We start from the raw sequence: 23,478 nt of genomic DNA, 5'->3' as shown, positions 1-23,478 counted from the left end.
CGACCTGTGCAGGTAGCTGCGGAGCGGGGGCGCTCTCGGGCCTGCCTCACACCCGGCAGCCCCGGCCCGCCTCACACCCGGCAGCCCCGGCCCGCCGGCGCCAGCTGTCCTGTGGTGCCGCGGGCAGTCTATTGCGGGGGGGCGGGCTAAGCGTCCTCCCTCTCTTCCTGACCCCCCTCCCCTGTGCATGGGGCCGGGCCCGCTCGGGACTGCTTGAAGTGCTAGGTGGGGTGGTGGGGCTCTGGGAGGAGTGGGGTGGCTTGGACTGGGGAATGGGGTAGCCCCGGGAAAGGGGCGCCCTCGGCAGTACCGCCTCGGCCGGGAAGCGGAAGGAAGGGGCTCGGTGCCGCTCCCCCTTCCACCCCGTGCTGTGTGGGGCAGCACCCGCCCCCGTCAAGGTTTCGTATCTTAGGGCGCCGCCCTCCCGGACGAAGCAGCTCCGGCGGGGACCGACCGCTTCCTCTGGCCGCTGGCACCGTCGGCAGAACCCGGTGTAGGGCTAGCCCGGTGGCAAGGGAGAAGCTAGGCACGGACATGGTGCGTGGGGTGTTTCTTTCGGTGTTGGGAAGCCCCTGCTGCTGGACCGAAGAAGGTAGAACTGTGTCGGTGGTGCTTGGGCCGGTGAGAGAAGAGTTAGAACTGTAAGATTGATGCGATGTGTGTAGTGATGGCTTGATACGGTACTCTACCATTCAGAAGTGGGGCTTCATTTAGAAGCGGTGGCGGGAAGTCCCCTTTGCTGATTTATCTCTGATAGAAGAGAATGTTGCAGTGAGACAGAAAAGTAAGAGCCAAAGGAATATCCTTCAGTCTGAAACTGACCTCTCTTGCTTGTTGGTCGTTTCAGGTTGAAATGGTTAGCTTTTCTTATCCTAAAGGCTGCACATTTAAATTTTCTTAAAACATAGGTTCAGTTTTCTTGGGGTTGAGGGCTGCACTTTTCCCCTTGAAGATCTCAGTCTCTGATCATCTACAGTGCAGCCCTTTGGACCTTTAAATTCACCTGTCACCCCTAGAACTTGATGTGATATTTAGCATGAAATTTTCCTGCTGTCTTAGCACCTGGAATGAAGCCCTTCTGAAGTGTTTGCATACAAGAGGGAAACGTTATTAGAGATGGATAGTCTATTTAATGGAATTACTGTTTTCAAAAGAGTGAAAATGCTTAGAAGTGAGAATACCAGAGGAAGCTAGAACTGCTTTGCTCAGTAGTGTTTTGTTGCTTATCTAATGCAACAGTTGGAGTTTGCAATGCGCAAATGAATTTTCAGTTCTCTAAGTCTGGTCTCTGTTGTGCTCATGTTTCCATCTTGTTTCTTTTGGACTCTACAGAGAGATGGGACTTGTCGTTTAGGTCACTGCTCACATAGAAATCGGGGTTTAAGACTATTTCAGAAAATCCTTGGGGAATCACAATGCTTACAAAACTGAAATAGCCTGTCAATGTCTCTCCTAGGGGGTGGCTGATAGAAAGGCACATGAGTAATCATTGTTATAGGGTCAGTCCCTGTCCTACTGTGTGTGTTCCCCTGAGCTGCTGTCATCTTCTACCTTTGAAATGGTGTTTTGTCTTACAACTTGTATGAATGTAGTTGTGTGGGGTGGTTTTAATTAAAACTCAGAACAAAAAAAACAAACCCACAAACAGCCCCTCCTCTCAACCCCAAGCCTTCCCCCCAACTGAGGAAGGTAGATCAGGGGCTTGTAGTTGCTATCTGTCTTGCTCTTAATCTTTTCCTAGTTTACCACACTGACTTTCGTCAGTACTAAGAGATCAGCCCTGCCTCAGATATGTTGCCTTGCTTGGACATGGACAAAACAACTAAAAGGAGGAGCAGACTCACCAGCTTTTCTTGTGGAAAAGAGAGAAGGGATTCTGGTATGTAGTGAGGGAGTGAAAGGGCTGATAGGTCTTGGCTCAAGGGAGAGGATAAAACAGTAAACAAGTGAAAGATCAGTGGTGCTGTGCTTCATGCTATAAACATGTTATTAAAGTATCTGTCTCTTCCCACATTCTTCAATCTATGGTATTAGTGGAAATTTTGGAAGAGGCAAGCAATTTTTCATGCTCAGTTATTGAGAAGATTCAGAATATTTGCTAGGACAACATATACTTAGTATTTCTCTCTCTTCTTTTTCAAATTCTGCCAGCAGGTTAAACTTAAGTACAAAAATAATTATAATTTCAGTATAACAAGTTTGGAAAGTTACAGGACCCATACAAGTTCTCCAGTATCTTTTTATATGAACTGTAGCAGTGTAAGCTGCAAATTTAAATAACTTAGTGCATTCTTAGGAGATGGCAATTGTTCTCATTACTCTTACCAAGCTGAACAGTGAAAGCAATCTGCTTTCAAATCAGGCTTGCCCAGTACTTCTGAGATTTTATTTTTTAGTGAGTGTTTGCATTTTTTTTTTTTTGGTGGTGTAATTGAAAAGCAAAAAGCTAAATTAAGGCTTAGATGTCCACAAAACAGAACTGTTGGTTTTATTTGTATCTTGAGAGTGCTAGAACATCTGTCAGACTTCTACACTTTGTCTTTGAACTGGAATACTTTCCTTTGTCCTGAAGCAAAAGGCCTAGAATCTCTGAAGAAAACTCTTCAGAAGTTCACGTATGCAGGAGGTGCAGTCAGTATTACTTCTTACTGTATCTGGCATTTCACCTGCTTGGTACACTTTACATTTGATACATTTACCTGCTTGATACATTTCCTTATGACAGAAGGACCATCAAGATCATAGAGTCATAGAATGATTTGAGTTGGAAGGGATCTTAAAGCACATCCAGTTCCAACCCCCTGCCACAAGCAGGGACACCTTCCACTAGACCAGGTTGCTCCAAGCCCCATCCAACCGGGCCTTGAACCTTGCTGGGGATAGGGCAGGCACACCTTCCTTGGGCAACTTGTTAACAGTGTCTCACCATCCTTACAGGAAACAGCTTCTTCCTAAGATCTCATCTAAATTTCACCTCTTTCAGCTTAAAGCCTTTCCGCTTTGTTCTATCATTGTTTGCTCTTGATCGCAGTACTCCTGGTTTGTGCACATTCGTTCACTAAGGGTGGAATTTATCTTCCCTATAGTGACAGGTCTGCACAGTATAGTTCAGCAACTGATAATATGTTGCTGAATTAAAATGCGTTCGGGTTTTATTTTGAGCTGAAGCACTTCAGATTCCTCACATAGGCTAGACAGGCTAGTCAAAGAGGCTCATGTTTAGCTGCTTGGATCACTTGCAGCTGTTCCAACTAATTCAGCCAACTAGTCAAAATAAGAATTCCACTGTTTGGGGCAGCTACAGCTGTTTTAATGCCTACAGTTAATTCTCATGGCTGTTGGCAGCTCCCAAGGCATACAGAGGTGCCTTAGATGGTATCTTAATTTTGTATGTCTTGGGGGGGTCTGTGGGTGTGGTGGTTCTTTTGTTTGTTTGTTTTTGTTGAGCTTGCTAGGTTAAAAAAACTCCATGAAGAACTGCTGGGTAACCTTTACCATATAATCAAATACTGAAATTTTAAAGCACTGAAAACTGTACTAAAGAATCAGTATAAGATGGCTCTTAAAAAGCCCGAACAACCTCCTACAACCCCCTCACCCCAAACAAAAAAAACCAAACCCACAGCTTTTCCCAATGGTATAAAATAACAAGAAGGCTTTTATATTCACCTGTTGAGATCTCTGTGAGAACTGAGTATAAGTGATAATGGTGGTGGTGGTTATTGTTAAATGCTTTCACTGCAAAACTATTCTCTGAAGGATAACAAAAATATGATTAAAACCACTAGTCTGATGCACTCCCCCCTTCCCCCCGAGCTGTCACAGTTTTTCCTTGCCGGTAAACTAAAATTAAGAGAGTTCTGCACTTAAAATTTGTATTCAGAGTAAAATGTTACACATCCATTCTTATTCAGAGAGTAGAGTTGCCAGCCTGTGAAAACAAGTTGAAAGCTAAAGCTGGGTATATAATGTCTTAAAACATTTGCTGAGTTCCTAGGCTGGTTTATAGTTACACAGTACCAGGATACACTTTGTTCTAGTTCTGGCAAGTTATTGTGTGTTTAAGCTTCAGTGGTAGGACCACTCTGACCCATTCTGTTAAATAACAGGTCACAGATATACATATCATTTTTTTGTCATGCTGTCTTGTGCTACTGAGTTGTCCTATACTGCATAAGTAAAGTGGAGATAAAAAATCTTGATGTACGTTTTGGGGCTGCTTAGTGCTCTCTCCTGTAACCAAGTGCTGTTGGTACCCTATCTTTTGAGTTCAGGACTGTGGTGGGTTAACCTTGACCTGCGGCCAGGTGCTTTCCCAGCCACTCACTCCCCATTTTCAACAAGATGGAAAAGCTTGCGCCTCAGGGAAGATTGCATACCAGTTTCTGTCATGGGTAAAACAGACTAAACTTGTAAAAATTAATTTATGTTGTTGCCAGTTTAAAATGGATTTGGATAAACAAAGGCAAAAATCAGACGCTTCTGACCTTGGTGTTTGTGATACCGTTTTACACTCCTTTTCTCTCTTCCTCTGCTTGTCTGGCGTTCTTGGCCTTTCTTAAATACACTTCTCTAGAGGCACCAACGTTGTGGCTGCTGGCTTCGGCTGTGCCCTGCGGGGGGTCTGCTGGAGCCCGCCGTGTCCAGCCCCAGGCAGCTTCTGCCTCTTCTCAACGGAGGCCACCCTGAAGCCCCCTGCTGGCAGCACGTGAGGCCGTGCACCTAGCGCAACCTTAGGGGTACCTGGTTTTAGGACTTCCATCACTCTAAGTAACTTAGGAGTTAACTTTGTGACTAATAAGTAGTGTTCTCATTGGCTTTGCTCATGTTACTTGTTCTAAGCATAATGATGTTTATTCCTATTTAGTACTACTGCATCTTGTATCTTCAGATTTGTGTTCAGCTACAGTGCTGGGCAATAAAACACCATCAACTAGTTATAAAATAGAGCTATTCTTTTTTACCTTTACAGCAGCTTTATAGATAAGGGTTGTTTTCAGCAGTAATTGAGCGTTCAAAAATAAAGGAACAGTTGTGGGGTGGCATTGCCAATTAAAAATTGGTGAGTGCAAAAATCATGGAATGGGTTAGGTTGGAAGGGACCTTAAAGATCACCTAGTTTCAACATCCCTGCCACGGGCAGGTATGCCTCTCGCTAGACCATGTTGCTCAGAGCCCCATGTTAAGGTCTGCTCTCCTGAAGTTCAGGGCAGTGAGTTTGCTGCACACCCTCCTCACTGCCCTAAGGATCTCAAATTTCACCATTTCATGGTCATAACAGACAAGACTGCCCTTGAACTTCACATTCCCCACCAGCCCCTCCCTGTTGGTGAGGACAAGGTCAGAATATTGTTGAAATTAATAAGGTTATTTATGTAAGGGCGTGTGTCTGCTTCTTTAAGGCTATCTGGTTAAGGACTCTTTTCAGGGAAAATGGAATAAGAAAGGTAGGAAACCATAAACAAGGCATACAGGGGCACAATCCTGAGGGAGGAATAAGGGAGGCAGTAATGAGAACCAAAGGTGGCTGATTAATGGGGGGAGGGGTGGGAATATTCCAGCAAGTTTATTTGGGTACCTGCTTCTGGTAAATGAAGGGAAAAATGAGGAAATTGGAACCCAAAATACGTAGAGACAGACCTAAGAAAGCAAAAGTGGAGGCTGACAAGAACTAAACTTGCCAGCCACACTAATTGATAGGCTATCCAGAAACCACAGACACTTCAGCCTGGTCTTTTCATGTGATAAGACTGTAAACGGAGGTGGGGGTTGGAGGTGATTATCCCACACCGTGGGCTGGAAGAGGTGCAGCAGGGGAAGGGGAGAGGGGGCAAAACGGGGGTAGGCAGAAAAGGGTGCAAGAAGAGCCAGTTGTGTGTAAAACTGGGCTGGTCAGTATGCTTGTCTTGCTGAGCCTTTTCCCTGATAACCTTGGTCTGTCTTGTCTTGCATCTTATTAAATCTTTTTTTAGTTGTCTCTCTGTGTACTCTCACTCTCCACCCCATGTACATGTGTGCTGCAAGGGATTCAGGGATGAAGTGCCAGCTAGTGATGAGAGCAATTGTGAGGGGATAGGGTGTCAGCTAGTGGAGTGAGGGGGATGTCTCAGTGCCGGTTACCCATATGGGTGGGTATCTTGGCTTCCAGCTTCTGGCACAGTGAGTGTCCTGAGAACCAGTTACTGTGGGGGAACACTTGTGAGTGAGGGGCAGAGCACTGGTGGCTGTAGCAGGACCCTGGGTCACAGCGCATGTGCCTGGTGGGGGTCAACATCTTATATTCCCCAAATCTGTTGTGCACATGTGTTCACAGGCAAACTTCAGGCTGGACCAGCTGGCAGCACAGGGACCTGTGTGATGGGTATGAGGTCTTGGGATCTGGGCAGGAGTATTAGGTGGAAAGAGGGAGCTGTGGTCACCCCCTCCATGAATGTATGTGTATTTATGAACCTGGAGAGTGTCAAGTGTGTACTAGCAAACCTCTGCCTGCACTAGCAACCTTCTGCTAGAAGAGCAGGACACGTGCTGTGTCTCTGTGGTTGTTTCATGTGAGCCGTCTATGCAGGTTCTGTTGAATGCAGCACTTTGCGGCAGCTGATGAGACAGCTGTGATAGTCTCCTGTGTGTGTGTCCCTGGAATTATATGCTGGGCTTTGCTGCTGTTTCAGCCTGCCAAAGGGAAAGCTGCAGCCGTGTCCCTCAGCCTGGGCAAGGACCCCTTGCTGGGCTCCAGTGGCCAAGCAGGAAGCGGTCCTTGGATAGAGTGGCTGGAAAGGCAACCACTTTTGACATCCTGTAATTATACTTGTCAAATTTTAAGTAAAGATGTCTTCTAAATATTTCTGGTTCTGGCAATGATATTATGCCAGAACCAGAATTTAGTTGTTGGTACTCAGGAGCTGAATGTAAAAGATCTATGTCAGATGGTTTAAGTTCAATGGGGTAGATTATCTTAAATTTCTAAAAAGAAAATTCTGTTGATCTTATAAATAAATAAAGCTTCTTCTGCTTAAAAAAGCTGTCACACAGTGCTGCTTACACTTATATCCCTGGAACTCTATATATTTTTGCCAATGTCTGAACTAAAGCATAGAGTAGACTTGAAAAATAAACCAATTGTCTGTGTTTTAATAGGATTGTATTGAATTTTAAAATCTACCTAAATAGTTTACTGTGGTTTTAAGTGAAAATACCCTGTTCAGCTTGTGCCCAGACAAAAATGTGTTGATATCTGTTATCAGTTTACGGAACATTTACTGGACATTTAGAAATGCTTTCATTCTTGTAATACAGCTGTTTATGTAAGATGTCCTTACCCTCCCTTAGGTAATTTACAGAAGTTATTGTATTTGACTTTTGTGAGAGAGTATCATGATCCATTCTCTGTCTTGATTTAAAATGTTGTATTTTCCTTTGATGTGGAAACCTTTTGCTGTCTAGACTGCCAGGAAGATCTGGTGGTCTGTTGCTCTGTTCTAATGGATCAGGAATTACACTGTTGCATGCATTTTTGTTGTTAGATCTATTTAAGTTGATAGATTTGGTTAGTCTTACTCTTCTTTCTTTCCTTGCAGCCGATTTATTTTGCACATTCCAAGTGAAGAGAGAGATAATGCAATCAGAGTCTGTTTTCAGATTGAACTTGCCCATTGGTTTTACTTGGATTTCTATATGCAAAACACACCAGGATTACCTCAGTGTGGGATAAGAGATTTCGCTAAAGCTGATATCCTTTTTTACTGTGATTGTTTTCCGTCTTGGTGGCTAATATGTAAACTGAATATTGTTAATGAAATATCATACTCGCAGCAGGAAAATGTCAGTTTGTGTTAGTGATTATAAGTTAGTATTGCTACCTGTGTGACTTTTACCTGTAAATTGCTTCCAAAATTTTGTGGCATCCACAAAAAGAGATGTTTCTTAGACTGCTAAAGAACTATGGGAAATAGGCAATTTCTGATCTTTGATTTTTCTTCATGTTTGCATTGTGGCAGATGAGGTGGGTTTCAGAGATGAGCTGTTGGAGCTCTTCATGGTGTTCTGGCTCCTTAATTTAATCCCCTTCTAAGTAAATGGTGACATTAATGCTAATATAGCTGAGGGTGGTATGTGTTCCCCCAGTGGTATGTATTTGTTGGAAGTACTGGTGCTTGTTCCTACAAAGCAGAAAACAGAAACAATTCTGTTGATAGGGGAGAGGATGCATTTATTCTGAATTCATATGTTTGGCTTCTGCTTTTTTAATTGCTTACAAGGGCCACTGGAATGTGCACTCCTTGCTGGAGGAGAAACTTCTGGCTTTCCTCCAGCAACTGTTTGAGTTTTAAACTTTTCCTGTATGTTCTTTATGTGAAATTGGAGTTTTGCTTCTAACTTTCATGGTAGTGTTGTTTGTGGTTTCATTGCACAAAATACTTCACAATATTATTATCTGTGGTTTCACTACACAAAATCTCTGTTTGAAAACTAATATTTACTTTTTGAAAAACTACAGTATGTATTTTAACAATAAATGTAAAAATATGCTTTTTTGTTGCTCAATATGTTGTAGTTATTTTTTATTTTAGGTACGGTTTTAATTATAAATATATTTTCAGACTGAAAAAATTCTTCTGGTAATTGTTAGCAGGGAAGGAAACATACAATGTAATTGATGCTATTTGTTCATTTCACAGAATCAGCTTGGTTGGTAAAGACCTTTTAAGATCAAGTCCAACCATTATCCCAGCACTCCCAAGTCCACTACTAAACGGTGTCACTAAGGGCCTCGTCTGCATGGTTTTTGAACACTTCCAGGGACAGTGGTTCCACCACTGCCCTGGACAGCCTGTTCCAATGCCTGATCACCCTTTTGGCGAATAAATTTGTCCTGCTATCCATGCTAAACTTCCCCTGGTGCAGCTTAAGGCCATTTCCTCTTGTCCCATTGCCTCGTACTTGGGAGAAGAAACCAGCCACCTCCTCACTCCATCCTCCTTTCACGTCCCCCCTGAGCCTCCTCTTCTCCAGACTAAACACAACCCTTCCCTCAGCCATTCCTCATTGTGCTCCAGGTCCTTCACCAACTTGTTACCCTTCTCTGGACCTGCTCCAGCACCTCAATGCCTCTCTTGTATTGAGGGCCCAGAACTGAACACAGAATTCAAGCTGCAGCCTCCCCAGTGCCCAGTACAGGTCACTGCCCTGGTCCTGGTGGCCATGCTATTTCTGATACTGGCCAGGATTACACTGACCTTGGCTACCTACCTGGGTTTTGTGGTTTAAACCCAGATGGCAGCTAAGTCCTGTACAGCCACTTGCTCATTCCCACCCCTGTTCCCCTGCACCCTGTGTGGGAGGGGGAGGAGAACTGGAAGAATTTAAAACCTGTGGGTTGAGGTAAGTGCAGGTTAATAATTGAAATAAAGTAAAATACAGTGCTAATAGAAATAATACCAATAGTAACACTACTGATAACAATAGGGAACAACAGAAAAAGAGAAAAGAAAGCTCAGAAAATAGCAATGATGCACAATACAATTGTCTGCACCCCCTGACAGACCACTGACCAGCCTGATGTGAGCAATGATCTGTCCCTTCCAGGTGACTTCCCCCCAGTTTATATACTGGGCATGATGTGATGTGGCATGGAATACCTCTTTGGCTAGTTTGTGTCAGGGGTCCTGGCTCTGCTCCCTTGTGGCTTCTAGTTCCCCTCCCCACTGGCAGAGCATGAGAGACTGAAAAGTCCTTGATCAGAGTAAGTGCTACTGAGCAACAACTAAAGCGTTGGTGTCTTATCAACATTGCTCTCAGACTGAAGCCAAAACATAGCACTGTGCCAGCTACTGGGAAGAAAAATAACTCTGTCCCAGCTGAAACCAGGACACTGGGCACAAGCTGGCTCATGTTCAGTGGCGTCAGTCATCACCCCTAGGTCCTTAGTCACTGAGCAGCTTTCCAGCCACTTCTCCAAGCCTGTAGCAGTGCATGGGGTTGTTGTGGCCCAAATGCAAGACCTGGCGCTTTGTCTTGTTGAGCCCCATATCAATGGCCACAGCCCATTGATCCAGCCTGTCTAGATTCCTCTGCAGAGCCTTCTTATCCTCCAGCAGATCTACACTCCCACTAAGCTTGGTGTTGCCTCCAAACTGAGGGTGCACTTAATCCTCTCATCTAGATTGTCAATAAAGATATTAACACTGGTCTCAATACTAAGCCGTGGGGGATACTGCTAGTGACTGGTCACCAACTAGGTGTGACATCATTCACCACTTCTCAGCCATCAGCCAGTTTTTTACATGGTGAAGAATCTACCTCTCCAGGCCATGGGCAGCCAGTTTCTCCAGGAGAATGCTGTGGGAGACAATGGCAAATGCTTTACTAATTTCCACAGCCTTTCCCTCATCAACCAGGCAGGTCACCTTGTCATAGAAGGATATCCGGTTGGTAAAGCAGGACTTGCCTTTCATGAGCCCATGATGACTAGGCCTGATCCCTTCGTTTTCCCACATGTGCTTTATGGTCTCACTTGGAATCATCTGCACCATGACGTTCCCTGGCACTGAGGTCAGGCTGACGGGTCTGTAGTTTCTGGGATCCTCCTTCCTGCCCTTTTTGTAGAGAGGCACCACGCTGGCCAGCCTCCAATCCTCTGGTACCTGCCCACCAGACCAGAACTGCTAATGCATGATGGAGAGTGGCTTGGTGAGTTCCTCCAGCTCACATTTGCCAGAAATATTTCTGCTGCAGTATTGTATTTTTAAGTACTCTGCTATGGAATATTTTTATTTGGTAATAATAGTTTTATATGTAGCATACAATATTATACTTTTACTAAGGGCTTGTAAATTTGCTTTCAGGGTTGAGTTACAAAAGTTGTTCATGCTTTCTCTGCACAGTGAGTTTTGGTGAAGTGTATTAGAATTCAAATCTCTGTAAGTTGTTACCTTTAAAATAATGTTTTTACATAGTAAATACATAAATACAGATTCTGTTCTGTAGTATAACAAGAGATTATGGGAAAAATTTACCTCTGCTTCAAACATGAGATGAAACTGTATTTTGTCTTTAAAATGAAAAAGTTCAAAATAACTGTCACATGGATACTATTCCTTCAAAATTAGGGGAGGCATTCCTTCAGACAAGTCTTGCTCCATCTTTTTTATTTTCTTCTTTAATTGTTTTGTATTAGAATTACCAAATTGCTTGATGCTTTCTGACCTTTAGAGTTGGTAATGGGTTATTCATAATATTTTTTACTTCCAAGAAAATATATCTTGTGAACAATCAGGGGAGGGAGTGCTGTTATTGCAAATGTTGAATCAGTATCTCTTGTATGTCTGCATGTGTTTTGAGACTGGATGCTTAAGTTCATTTTCCTTAACATGCTGCTGTACTCTTCAATCACTGCCCTTTTTTACTGCCTCAAGGTGAAGACGTACAAAAGGTTTTAGACGAGTGGAAAGAATACAAAATGGGAGTACCAACCTATGGTGCAATTATCCTCGATGAAACGCTTGAAAGTGTGAGTACAGAAATAGCTGTAAAGGGCTGGAGGGAAGGATGGCATATGCTGGCAGAAGTAATCTTATTGTTGCTTGCATTTTTTCATCTGGAGTTAAAAATAAGTGCTTCAGCTTCACAAAGACCTGACAGTTACTTGACACTGTTGAGTGTGTACAGAAATATATGGGAGACAATAAACACACTTTCACTTGGTTTTCACTTTCCACTTTTTTTTCTTATTATTTATTTAAAAATAAAAGTTTTGTTTCATTTTTATTCGGAGTTGCATGACCCTAGAAAAGAAAGTTACAGTTCTTGCTAGAACACAGGTTCCTTCCTCCAGGCTAAAGTATCATTTTGGTGAAGGGAAGAGATCTAACAGAAATTGGTTAGTATAGTAGGTGTTTGACAGTTGCATTCCCTTGCATTTTGCAGGTTCTTTTGGTTCAGGGCTATTTAGCAAAGTCTGGTTGGGGATTTCCAAAAGGGAAAGTAAATAAAGAAGAGGCTCCTCAGGATTGTGCTGCTAGAGAGGTAAGCTGTTTTTTATCCCCATAAATTTAATCTAAAGAAAATTTTGCTGAGAGCAACAGTGTATTGGATGAAAAGCCATTTTACTTAGATTCCTCTTTAATCAACTCATGTAAATAGTGTGTATTCTTGCAGAAGTCTTACACTAGAGCTTTTAGTGCTTTTCTGAGTTCTAGAGTGATAATCAAGGGTATATGGTTATATAATTTTAAATCACTGTCAGTGTTTTTGTTTTGCACTAACTTGTTAAGTGAGTACTATTTTTAAAGTTCTTTGCTGAACTATGTACTTTTAAGTATTATTTTTTGGTGCTTTGGAAATCTTACGTACTTTGTGGATTTTGGAATATTAATTTTAAGGGCCACCATGACTGTGAAAAGGTAGAACAGGAATTTTGTTTATGTACACTGGGCTATGTAAAGAGGCTAAAGAGTTGAGTTGGAAGTTGTAACAGATTAAGCAAGAATTGTGAAGAACTTTAGTTTCCTATTTGTCAGTGACGTAGAAACAAGGATCAGTGTGTATGGAAAATAAAACCTGAAAAATAATCTGTGGGATTTATGGCCGCTGGAGATCTGGATAGATAGTGAAGCTACATATTAAAAATAGCCTGTAAAAGAATATTTCTGGTATAAACTCAGTGTTCATGTAACCTAATGCATCCAGAATTTTTGAGAGGGAATATTAAGATAAAAGTAGTAAGATGCATTAGTTTTCTTCATGGTTGGACTGAACCAGTATCTGAGAAATCATAGATTTTTATTTTAAATATACCCATCAAAATGCATGAATGAAAAAAAAAACATATTTATGATTCCCTGTTGGTGCTTTCTATACCACTCACATATTTAATATGGACTTTGAAGAGCAAAATAAGGCATTATATCTTAACATTGCATTATTATGTAATGAACACACATGAAATACGTTTTCATGTTAGCAGTTACTGATGTCTGAGTGTAGGACACTAAAAACTGATGATGAAAAATTGATGTGCCAGTAAAACCTGTCTAGAATTTGAAGATGTTTTTACTCCCCAAATAGTTTTTATTGTGAATAAGATTTCCAAGCATCCGGCAGCATGGAGGAGCAGCTAGAGGCTCTCCATCCATATTAATTAATTACTACATGAAGGTGTAATAGAGTAGTTTTAACTTTTATAACAGGTCTGTCTGCTTTAAAGAAATGTAAAGAACATAGAATCTTAGATTCTTTTTCAATTATTGAGAGTATATCTGTGTGTAAAGGCTTGTTTTCCCCACCAGTGGCCTGCTTTCATGGATAGATCTGAAAAATAGTCATTCCTTCTCTTGTGGTGGTAGGTTCTGAAAGAAAGAGTCTGAATATGCACACTGATTTCATAGAATCATCTACATGTTTCTCAGGTGTTTGAAGAAACTGGGTTTGACATAAAAGATTATATCTGCAAAGAAGAATACATTGAGCTGCGAATTAATGATCAGTTAGCCCGCCTGTACATCATTCCAGGAGTTCCCAAGAACACAAAATTCAACCCCAAAACTAGAAGGGAAATTCGGGTATGTGTTAATCTCATTTTAATCTGTAGAAACTTGGTGTTACAGAGCTTGATTTTTAAACATAATGGTCTGTAAAATAATGGAACTTCCAAGCCAGATGAATACCTCTAATACAAGGTAGAAATGGTATCTTTGCATTGTAGGGTATTGTCAATTTCTTGTGAAAGAAGCAAAGACTAGAGTAGCAGACCTGTTGGAAACTTTGTTTCTGATATCCATAATTTTGAATTTTGCTTATCTTCCTTGTATTGAAGTTCAGTTTAAAACTTCCCCATATTTTCATGCAGATGGTGCTACTGAACTGGGTATCTGCCTTTCTAGGGCATCTGCCTTCCTAAATAGGAAAAGGTACTTGTAGTTGACTAGACAGGATTGTCTTAATTTGTTGCATTAGAGACCTGTTTCCAAGATGCAAATTAAAAGATGATGAACTTTGTGGTTTTTTAATTTTTTTTTTTTTAAAAGCATCCCACTTTGTGTAACAGTGACCATCTGTGTGGGATGATGAAGAGTTCTTACAGTGACAGATTTTTGTGTCCCTGCTGAAGTGCTGTCTTCACCTGATCTAATACAAAGGGGCATGCCATTTTTGTGTTCCCCTATAGAACTATATTGAAAACCAGTTCAGCTTGTAACTTCTTTACATATTACGCATTTTATCTGGACTTGGGGTTTTGGGGCTAGGTTCTGTAACAGAAAAGCTCATGTAAGTTCTTTTATACTGTATATTCAGAATTCCTGATTTTGTTCCCCATTCTGCTAAGTATATAGCCTTTATAGGTAAAATAATGTAGAAATTGTAATGAAAATCCTGTCTTTTACCCATGTTTTTCTCTTTTAAAACAAAACCTGAAACTTACTCTGCAAACTTATTCCCCTTCTTTCTCATAATTTTTGAACAGGTGTAGGCGGTCTGGTTTTGGTGGCATTTTAAATAAGACCAGCAAAAATTGTAATGGCTTTAGAAGTTATTGAAAGCCTCTACCTTTATTTATGGCATTAAGTGTCAGTGATTTGGTTGGTGTTTGAAACCCTCATTCTAAAATTAGTTGCTGGGTAACACCTTTAATATTTTAAGTGCTGTATCTTTCAATGAGTATATGCTGTACCATCTGTTACTCTGTATTAGAGGTCAGGAGAATGACTCCATTGTTAATTAACCTTTTGTGAAAAACCCTGATGTGGTCCCTTAATTAAAGTCTTCCACTACAGTTTTTTAATTAATAGAAATAATTGGTTGATACATATTTGTAACATTCTGTAAGACTACAGTAGTGGGTATTTTCATGTTACTTCTTGTTCTTCTAGAATATTGAGTGGTTTTCCATTGACAAATTACCATGCCACAGAAATGACATGACCCCAAAGTCCAAGCTGGGTTTAGCACCTAACAAATTTTTTATGGCAATTCCCTTCATCAGGTATGTTTGAAATGAGGCAAAGGCTGGGCCAGTGCCTTTCAGACAACTTTAATTTCTTTAGATTTGTTTTGTAGTAAGTAGGTCTTGCCGCACTTCTCCTTGCTCACAGACCACTGAGGGAATGGATTTCCCGAAGGAATGGAGATTCCTCAGATAGTGACAATGGATTTTCATCTACAGGGAGCACACTCTCCAGGCCCAACTTGGAAAAAGCTAGGTAAGAACCAGGTCAGTTTAATAACTCTATATACTTTATATAAAATATTGTTCATACAAGTTGCTTGTCCTTTTTCTCAGAGTATTTGTGTTTCAGTATGTCATGGGTTGACCCTGGCTATATACCAGGTGCCTACCAAAGCTGCTCTGTCATTCCCCTCCTCAGCTGGACAGGGGAGAACAAATATCACAAAAGGCTTGTGGGTCGAGATAAGGACAGGGAGAGATCACTCATCAGTTGCTGTCATGGGCAAAGAAAGACTCATCTTGGGGAAATAGTTTAATTTATTACCAATCAAATCGTATGAAAACTCAAACCCAATCTTAAGAACACCTTCCCCCCACCCTTCCCTTCTTCCTATGCTTAACTTTACTCCCTATTTCTCTAACTCCTTCTCACCCAGTGGTGCAGAGGAACAGGGAATGGGGCTTGCAGTCAGTTCATCACATTGTCTCTGCTGTTCCTTCCTTCTCAGGGGTAGGTCTCCTCACTCTCTTCCCCTGCTCCAGCATGGAGTCCCTCCCAGAGGAGACAGTCCTCCACAAACTTTTCCAGAATCCTTCCCACAGGCTGTAGCTCTCCACAGACTGCTTCAGCGTGGGTCCTTTCCATGGGGTGCAGCTGTTCAGGAACAGGCTGCTCCAGCGTGGGTCCCTGCAGGGTCACAAGTCCTGCAGCAAACCTGCTCTAGCGCAGGCTCCATTCTTCATGGGGCCACGGTTCCTACCAGGATCCTGCTCCATTGTAGGCTTCCCATGGGGTCACAGCCTCCTTTGGTCATCTGCCTGCTCCAGCATGGGGTCCTCCATGGGCTGCAGGGGCACAATCTGCCCCACCATGGTCTGTACCACAGGCTACAGGAGAATCTCTGCTTTGGTGCCTGGAGCCTGCTCCCCCAGCTTCTTTACTGACCTTGGTGTCTGCAGGGCTGCTTCTCTCTCATGTTACCAGTCCTCTCTCCAGCTGTAGTTGCTCTTGCACAGTATCTTTTTTTTCCTTCTCAAATGAATTATCTCAAAGGTGCCACAGCTATCACTGACGGCCTCATTCTTGGCCAGTAGCAGATCCATCTTATTTCTGGCTGGCACTGGCTCTGTTGGACATGGGGGGAAGCTTAGGGCATGTTCTCACAGAAGCCACCCCTGCAGTACCCCCACTATCAAAACCTTGCCACACAAACCATATATACAGTAATAGAATGTGTTAGTAAAGAAAAGTAAAATTACAGGCATATCTCATAGGACTGTAAATAGGATAAGAAGCTAATTAATGTCATGATACCACCTTTTTGGTAAATTCACATGTCAAAACTGATTCTAGAGTCACATATATGGGAATTCAAAAACCAGAAGCTAGAACACATAGGTAACTTCCAGTGTGTCAAGTTCAGTGATTTTTTGCACTTCCACAGAGGAAAAATAGGATATTTAAAAGTAGGTCTTTCAAGTACCATCAGAGGTACCTAGCCAGCTAAAATCCTGTGGGAGTTGGTAGGGGAGCAGATGCTGCTGCCTTTTGATTCAGCTGAGTGAAAAGTGGTAGAGCAAACTTTAAAACCTGTAGGACCGAAGAGAATGCTACGCTGCAGTAATTAGACAAACACTGACAACAACAGGACAAATGCTAACATGAACCTAATCTGCTGTTAGTGCAGAACATAGGTTTCCTACCAGCAGGCAAAACAAAGCTGCATGAAAGCAGTGAGCATTATTACAGTTTCCACTTCTAGGTTACTTAAGCTTGTCTTCCAGGTTGGTCTCAAAAAGCAGAAAATTCTTTCATACTATTTTTTCAGCTGCCAATAGGTTTGAAGTTGTGTTATATACTCTGTCCCAGTTTCAGCTGTAACAGTTATTTTCCTCCTTCTTAGTAGCTAGTTCAGTGCTGTGTTTTGGCTTTAGTCTGAGAACAATGCTGATAACACACCGATGGTTTAGTTGCTGCTGAATAGCAACCTACCCTGATCAAGGACTTTTCAGTCTCTCATGCTCTGCCAGTGGGGGGGGGGCACAAGAAGCTGAGAGGGAGCAGAGACAGAACCCCTGACCCAAACTAGCCAAAGGGGTATTCCATACCACAGCATGTCATGCTCAGTATATAAACTGGGGAGAGTTACCTGTAAGGGGCTGCTTGCTGCTCAGGTTGGGCTGGGTTATCAGTTGATGGTGAGCAATTGTATTGTGCATCACTAGTGTTTATTGTTATTTTTCTTCCCTTCCCTTTTTAGTTTTATATTCCCTCCCCTTGTTATTTCCCTTATCATTATTAGCGGCAGTAGTAGTTGTTTTATATTATACTTTAGTTACTGGACTGTTCTGATCTCAACCTGTGGGGTTTATGTTCTTCTGATTCTCCTCCCCATCCTGCCCAGAGGAGGGAGTAAAGGGAGGTGAGCAAGCTGCTGCCTGGTGTTGAGTTACCAACTGGGCTTAAACCACGACACTCTCTTTTCCTGTACCAGATCCAAACTTCGCTGCAATCAGCAGATGTTTACAGATGGCTTTTCAGGAGAGCAGTGTGTGAAGCCAAAACAGCCACAGAAGCCATATAATCATACTGAGATGGCTGAAGTTTTGAAAATAAAGGTAAGCTGTCTCATTAGCAAACGTATGTATCTGGACAATTTAAAACAGATGTCTTTGTTCAGAAGTATTACTCTCTGGCTTGAGAATACCGAGTTTTGTCACCATAGCATGCAAAAAAAAAAAAAGCGGGGGGTGGGGGAGAAAAATTTTGGGGATCCTGAGATTTATCTGACATTAGAGGTGGTGGGTATCAGGTGGTTGTTGTGTTGTTTCAGGTATAGATAGTAATTACTACTCACCATTTTGGTGTCCTCCACGTACCCTTTTGAAATATTTTGGGTACCACTACTGTGTATGTATCAGTGTATGGGAACTCACTGAGCCGAATTTGTTGTGTAATGCAGTGTCTGTAATAGTGTAAGAGAGACTGAGTAGCAGCTGGTGACGCTTTGTAACTTGAGTGCATGTTCAGTTAATTCCAGTGTGTTCCAGCTTGTCTACAAAAGATGCCTTTTACATATTTTGAGGTTATTTGGAGGACAGATTTTACTGGTAAGTGTTAGTGCAGTGATGTTCAATGCTGCCATTTAAACTCAACTCTTTATTACATTTTGGACTTAATAGCAGAGTCAGTGCTTGAGGAGCAATGGCAGAAAGCAGTATCAAGACATTCCCAACCAAAAGAAGCGAACAAATGGAGTCCATAGCCAACCAGTTAAGCCAAATCATACCTTGGTAAGAAACGTGTGGTGGGTGTCTCATTAACAGGTTCCAGTAATGCTTAACAAATGTTTAGGCCAGTGTCCTGCTGAAAAAGAGCACATATCTATCACAAGTATATTTGATCAGAATATTTGGTATGTGTTTAGAAATATGGTATTTCTTACATTGTATGCATATACATCTCTAGACAAGCATAGTATAAACTTCAGAGTTCACATTTTGGAAGTAAAGACTTGTTACAGCAGTTAAAAATTTGCCAGCTGTTTTAGTAGACCATAAGCTTTCCAGATTCTTGTCAGGTAACAGCCTGCTGTGGTGTGTCATAAGAAGTCACTGCAGTGTATGTCTTTTTTTATTCACATAGGATATATTATTGTAAATACAGAGTTTTGTTATGCAATATTTAGATACAAAGTGGTAATGCATGCTTATTGTTTCCCTTTCTAGCAAAAATGTTATGATACAGACTTGACTTGAACTGCAGAATCTCATAGAATTTTTTAATCATACAGTAGAACTACAGCAGTTTGTATATTCCAGTATGACATTCTTGTTTTGTTACCTTTTCCCTGCAGTAACTAATTGTCTTTGTCCCCGCAGTTCTGCTGGCTGGGAGAAGACTCGCTGAGATATCTCTCTTTTTTAAAATACAATGTCTATTTCACACAGACACTGATACCTACCCTCTCTAACCCTTCTTTATGGCTCTCCAATTCTACTTTGTTGACTCTTGTGCAGCAGTGAGCCTCAGTTCTCCATACAGCTCGGCTGGCTCATCCAGGCTTTAGTTTTGCTTGTTTACAGGCTGTAAACTAGATTCTTCCCATTAGGGCTTGTGGTTATTACCTTCTCTCTTTTTCATGTAAGAGTGCAGAAACCATAAATTCTTGTCCTGTAAACCCCTCAGTGTAGCAAGAAATGCTTAGTTGTGTTTGGGTTTGAGAATAAAATGTGAAAGAATTGACTGCCCAGAAATTTGGCTGTATAGGAGAAAACTGGCAGGGGAATCTGTAGGTTCTTGAGGGAAACAAGTAGAACTGTTAATACTCCACAGTCGCATTGTAGGATCTTTACAGACTTTTCTAAATACTTCTGTGGTGTTTCATTTGCATTTTCATGATTGTCAGTCTTTTGAAGTTTAAGTATTTCATGTCCCTGTGATAATTTTCTAATACAATTTGGAGGCCAGGGAACTCTTAATTCACACAGTGTGCAAAGTGCCATACTTTTCTCTGTGTACTTACAGCAGCATACCTAGGACTAAAACTGAACTCTTCCCTGGAGAATTCCAACTTTGTGTCTGTAATGCATGCTAATTTAATTGGCAGTAGTAGTGTGTTTGCACATGTATTCCCCTTGCTTTCTGGGACATGTCGATTGAAGAAAGGTCTTGTGCATGTGCAACTTCTATTCCGCACCTTCATATGCAAGACCTTTCCAGCTTAAAAACATTTAGAAAGCACTCAGAATTTTCCCTGAAAGTCTGCATTTTAGAAAATATTTGTTGACTGTTAAAAGGCTGCATGCTTCTGAAAGTCTTGTAGACTTGAAGCATGCTTACTAGATAAAGTGACATGACAGAATTTGTGCTGAGTTATATGTAACATAATTCACACACCAGGAGATACATGAAAGTAAAGGTAACCAGCATGCCTTTTAGGTGATGTTTAAGCTATACCCCAAGAAATAGAATGCCATTTCTTTATGAAGTGTGTAATGTACGGTCATTCTTTCAACCAGAAATGTGAAAAAAGGCTTAATCCAAGAAGACTTCAAGATAACTTTGAAACAGGCAAGTGCAGTCTGAATTTTCATCCATTGTCATGTATTACAGGCTGAGGGCACCTGACTAATAGTGGTTGTGGGTTTTTCCTTGTATGCTATCCTACCAAATGCCAAATGTTATAAAGCTGTATTATTTTTAAGGCAGTGTGAGTTGTTGTGGGCTGGTTTAGGGTTTTTTGGTGGTTGTTTGGTTTAAGTTTAGTTAACTTTGTATGCTGTTTCATGTTGCTTTTGCAAGTCTTCTCCTAAATTATGAAGACTCAGATAAATCTGGTGGCTGAGTGAAAAGTAACTCAAAGCTGTTTTAGGAAAATAGCATCTGATTCAACATAATGCTGGTAATTGAGTGTTGGATCATGGCTTTCTGTCCCACTAGTAACTAGCTGCAGTTGGCATTGGACTACTCTGGAGAGTGCTCAGAAAATGGGGCCATAATTCTGTCCTCCTTATTAAGGAATAACTTGGAAAAATCAACACCTGTGGGCAAAGCTGTCTGTTAAAAGTGTCCCCAAATTGCTGTGACTTGGAAAATTTGTTCTAACCACTGGATGACTTATAAATATGGTTGAGATACCTTCTCCTGTTTATGAACAGACATAAAAATTTTATCATAAGTACTGAGTATACATTTGAGGTATGGCTTTGTATTGTTACTGATAGTTTTACTGATAACTATGTGTTTAATATTTGTTTCATGCTATCTTCTCTTTAAGCAGATGCAGCATATGAGATGTGTTGTTCCATTGAAGATCCACTGACAGAACAAGTGGACAGACAATCTGTGGCATGCAATGGCCATTACAAATTTGCTTTCTCATCAAGAGCTTTCTTGAGTTTCAAGTTTGACCATGATGCCATAATGAAAAGTTTTGACCTCTGACAGCACACTTATTAAGAACAAAAATCAGACTTGCCTGTTGCAATTGAGGTTTTTTTTTATCCAGCCTTACTCTTTCTCAGGATTTTTTTTGTTTTATTTTGTTTGGTTTTAAATGCAATGCAGGGACTGACTGGTGGTTTGGAAGGGTTTGTTCTCTTTGTAGTATGGGAGTGGCATAGTCAACTGTTGCACTTTAAATGCAGTATAGCCTTTGTCCACGGAAGTACCTTTCCAGTGTTCAGTTCACTTGTTCCTAGCTGTGCATTAAAGGGCATTCTTTTTTTTTTGTTGTTGTTATTAAACTTGCCAAGTCTTTTGTAGAATGTCACTGATTTTAATTTTTTTTAACTGTTAAGAGTATACCAGCTTGCGAAACTTCAACTGCTCTGATGTAAATTATTGGACCCATTAAGTCATTTTGTGTAGTACATTGCAATATTACAGCAGTGGCAATGAAACTACTTGATTCTCACAGGACTCCTTTGTCCTAGTGATTTTGAAACCAAGTTGCACATTTCAAACCTAGCCTCAGCCTGTCATCCTTTCTCTGTCCCAGTTGCTTGCCCAAAGTAACTTCTTTCCTGCACATGGATAGGTTCTGATGGGTGGCAATCAGTATTTGGAGCCAAATGTATAGCATGTTGACTTCTTCTACCTACTCTGCCTCTGTCTTAAGTAAAGATACATTCTTTACTTAAGGGAAGAATGGCAGAACTTAGCTGTTCAAAGTGTCTAGCTTCAACTCTTCTGCACTGTCCCCGGCTGGGTAAGAAGTTGTGAAATGTTGTTATCCCAGTTGCAGCCACTTTCAGGAAAGCAAAGCTTAAGCTTTGTCTGTGAGAGGTTACTTGTGTAGAGTTTATACTGAATGTAAATAAGCCTCTGTACATCTCGCTGAGGAGGAAGGGAGGTGCATGGATAATAGAGTCATTGTGTGACACTAAATGGCTTAATCAGGCTTGCAGTAACTATTGTAAGGGTGTCCAATATTGTATTCTATGCTGTTGTCCTCAGTTCTCTTGTGTAGTGTATGCTCTGTATATATCCAGTAGTATTGAATTGCACTGGCAGTTAGCATTTGAATGATGTAGCCTCAGTTATTTTCAGCTACAAAGCTCTCTTTGTTAAAAATATTAAAGACTGGGGGGAGGAGAATGACACCTCAGAATTGCGGTGACAAATGGTTAAATCGCCTTCGTGATCCAAGTTAAGGGGTTCTGAACATGTGCTTTGCAGTTGAGAGAAATGCACTGAAATAATCTGTCACTGCAGCTTGTGGTAGCAAGCATGTTGTCCTGGATTTAAAAATGGACTTTTCTCTAAAATAACCTTGAGTAATTAGTAACTTCATAGGTTGAATGAACTACACCCTTATCACAGTGTATCGCTCATGCACTGTGTCTTTATGCAATTTGTGTCATCAAAAAAAAATAAATCCTGGTCTTCCTTCAACCACCCTACTTCATCTACCGTACCTAATCTGTTAACTAGTGCTTTTCCTCAGAAATAGCTTTAGAACTGTCTCCTGGTTTATTTACTTGCCTGGCACCAGGTGGTTTGGGACTCTTAATACTGTAATAATCTTGGTGGTAGGAATGCTGGACTTCTGTATCAGGCAACAGGAGAAACAGACTGCAGCATTTCCTCCTTCTGGCAGACAAGAGTCCTGAGGGCCTTGTCTTTCAAGACCAAATGGTGAAATAGCTCAATCTAGCTTTGTCTCACTTTGTAACAAAAAAAATATAAATTCCAAAGGCTGTTTAAAACAGTAAATGGCATAAGGCAGTAATTGAGAAGGTGGGATAATGCTGGAAGAGGTTTCAGCTTCAGGTGAAGACTAATCTTTAGTTACTTCTTCAGTGCAAGTAGTTGATTTCCCAGCAAAAGTGCCTTTACTCATGGTGAGGCAGAAGTTTATATTCATATCCTTAAGCTGCTACTGCCTGTGGAGTTAATAGGACTCTCCTAAGGCATGATTAAATATCAGGCTGTGGAAATCTTTAATAAATAAGTTGACATTTCAGATAAATTAGTTACTTTTCATCTAGTGTTCTGTAAATAAAGGGGATGCTAATGAAACAGTGAATTTGGAGTTTCTGTCAACTGTTTGGGAAATCAGGTCCCAGACAAAATCTGTTGAATGAAGCAAGTGTGTCCTATAAAAAGGAAATGCTGCCTGCCCTCTATATTCACTGGGTCGTATTTTTTTTTTCTTAGTGAAAGATTGGTTCAGTATAAGAGAAATTGGTTGCTTCATGAAGCAATCCAAAGCGGGATTTATACATGTCATGATTTTAGTAAATCTAGCCTTAATGTGAGTTGCAAATAAATGTGATAAATATGCAATAAATTTTACTTTTTTTGTATAAGG

At 41.2% G+C, this 23,478-nt stretch overlaps 1 protein-coding gene across 1 annotated transcript; it reads left to right on the top strand.

The window, feature by feature from the left end:
- Positions 1 to 503: 503 nt before the first annotated feature.
- DCP2 (decapping mRNA 2) lies at positions 504 to 23,478 on the top strand (the record flags this gene model as incomplete). The annotated part of the gene is made up of 11 exons (XM_057403863.1): positions 504 to 592; positions 7,575 to 7,726; positions 11,379 to 11,506; positions 11,923 to 12,021; positions 13,404 to 13,556; positions 14,865 to 14,977; positions 15,087 to 15,194; positions 17,656 to 17,779; positions 18,344 to 18,454; positions 20,183 to 20,234; positions 20,941 to 23,478. Coding segments are annotated over 11 exons (1,296 nt in total), but the record flags the coding sequence as incomplete, so codon positions are not given.

Source organism: Pezoporus wallicus, unplaced genomic scaffold, assembly GCF_028554395.1.
Source record: "Pezoporus wallicus isolate ANWC-B61680 ecotype Strahan unplaced genomic scaffold, APGP_CSIRO_Pwel_v1 contig_8209, whole genome shotgun sequence".
In the NCBI taxonomy this organism is placed as follows: domain Eukaryota; kingdom Metazoa; phylum Chordata; class Aves; order Psittaciformes; family Psittacidae; genus Pezoporus; species Pezoporus wallicus.
Note: the sequence above shows the minus strand (reverse complement) of the source record. Positions and strands in the feature narration are given on the sequence as shown.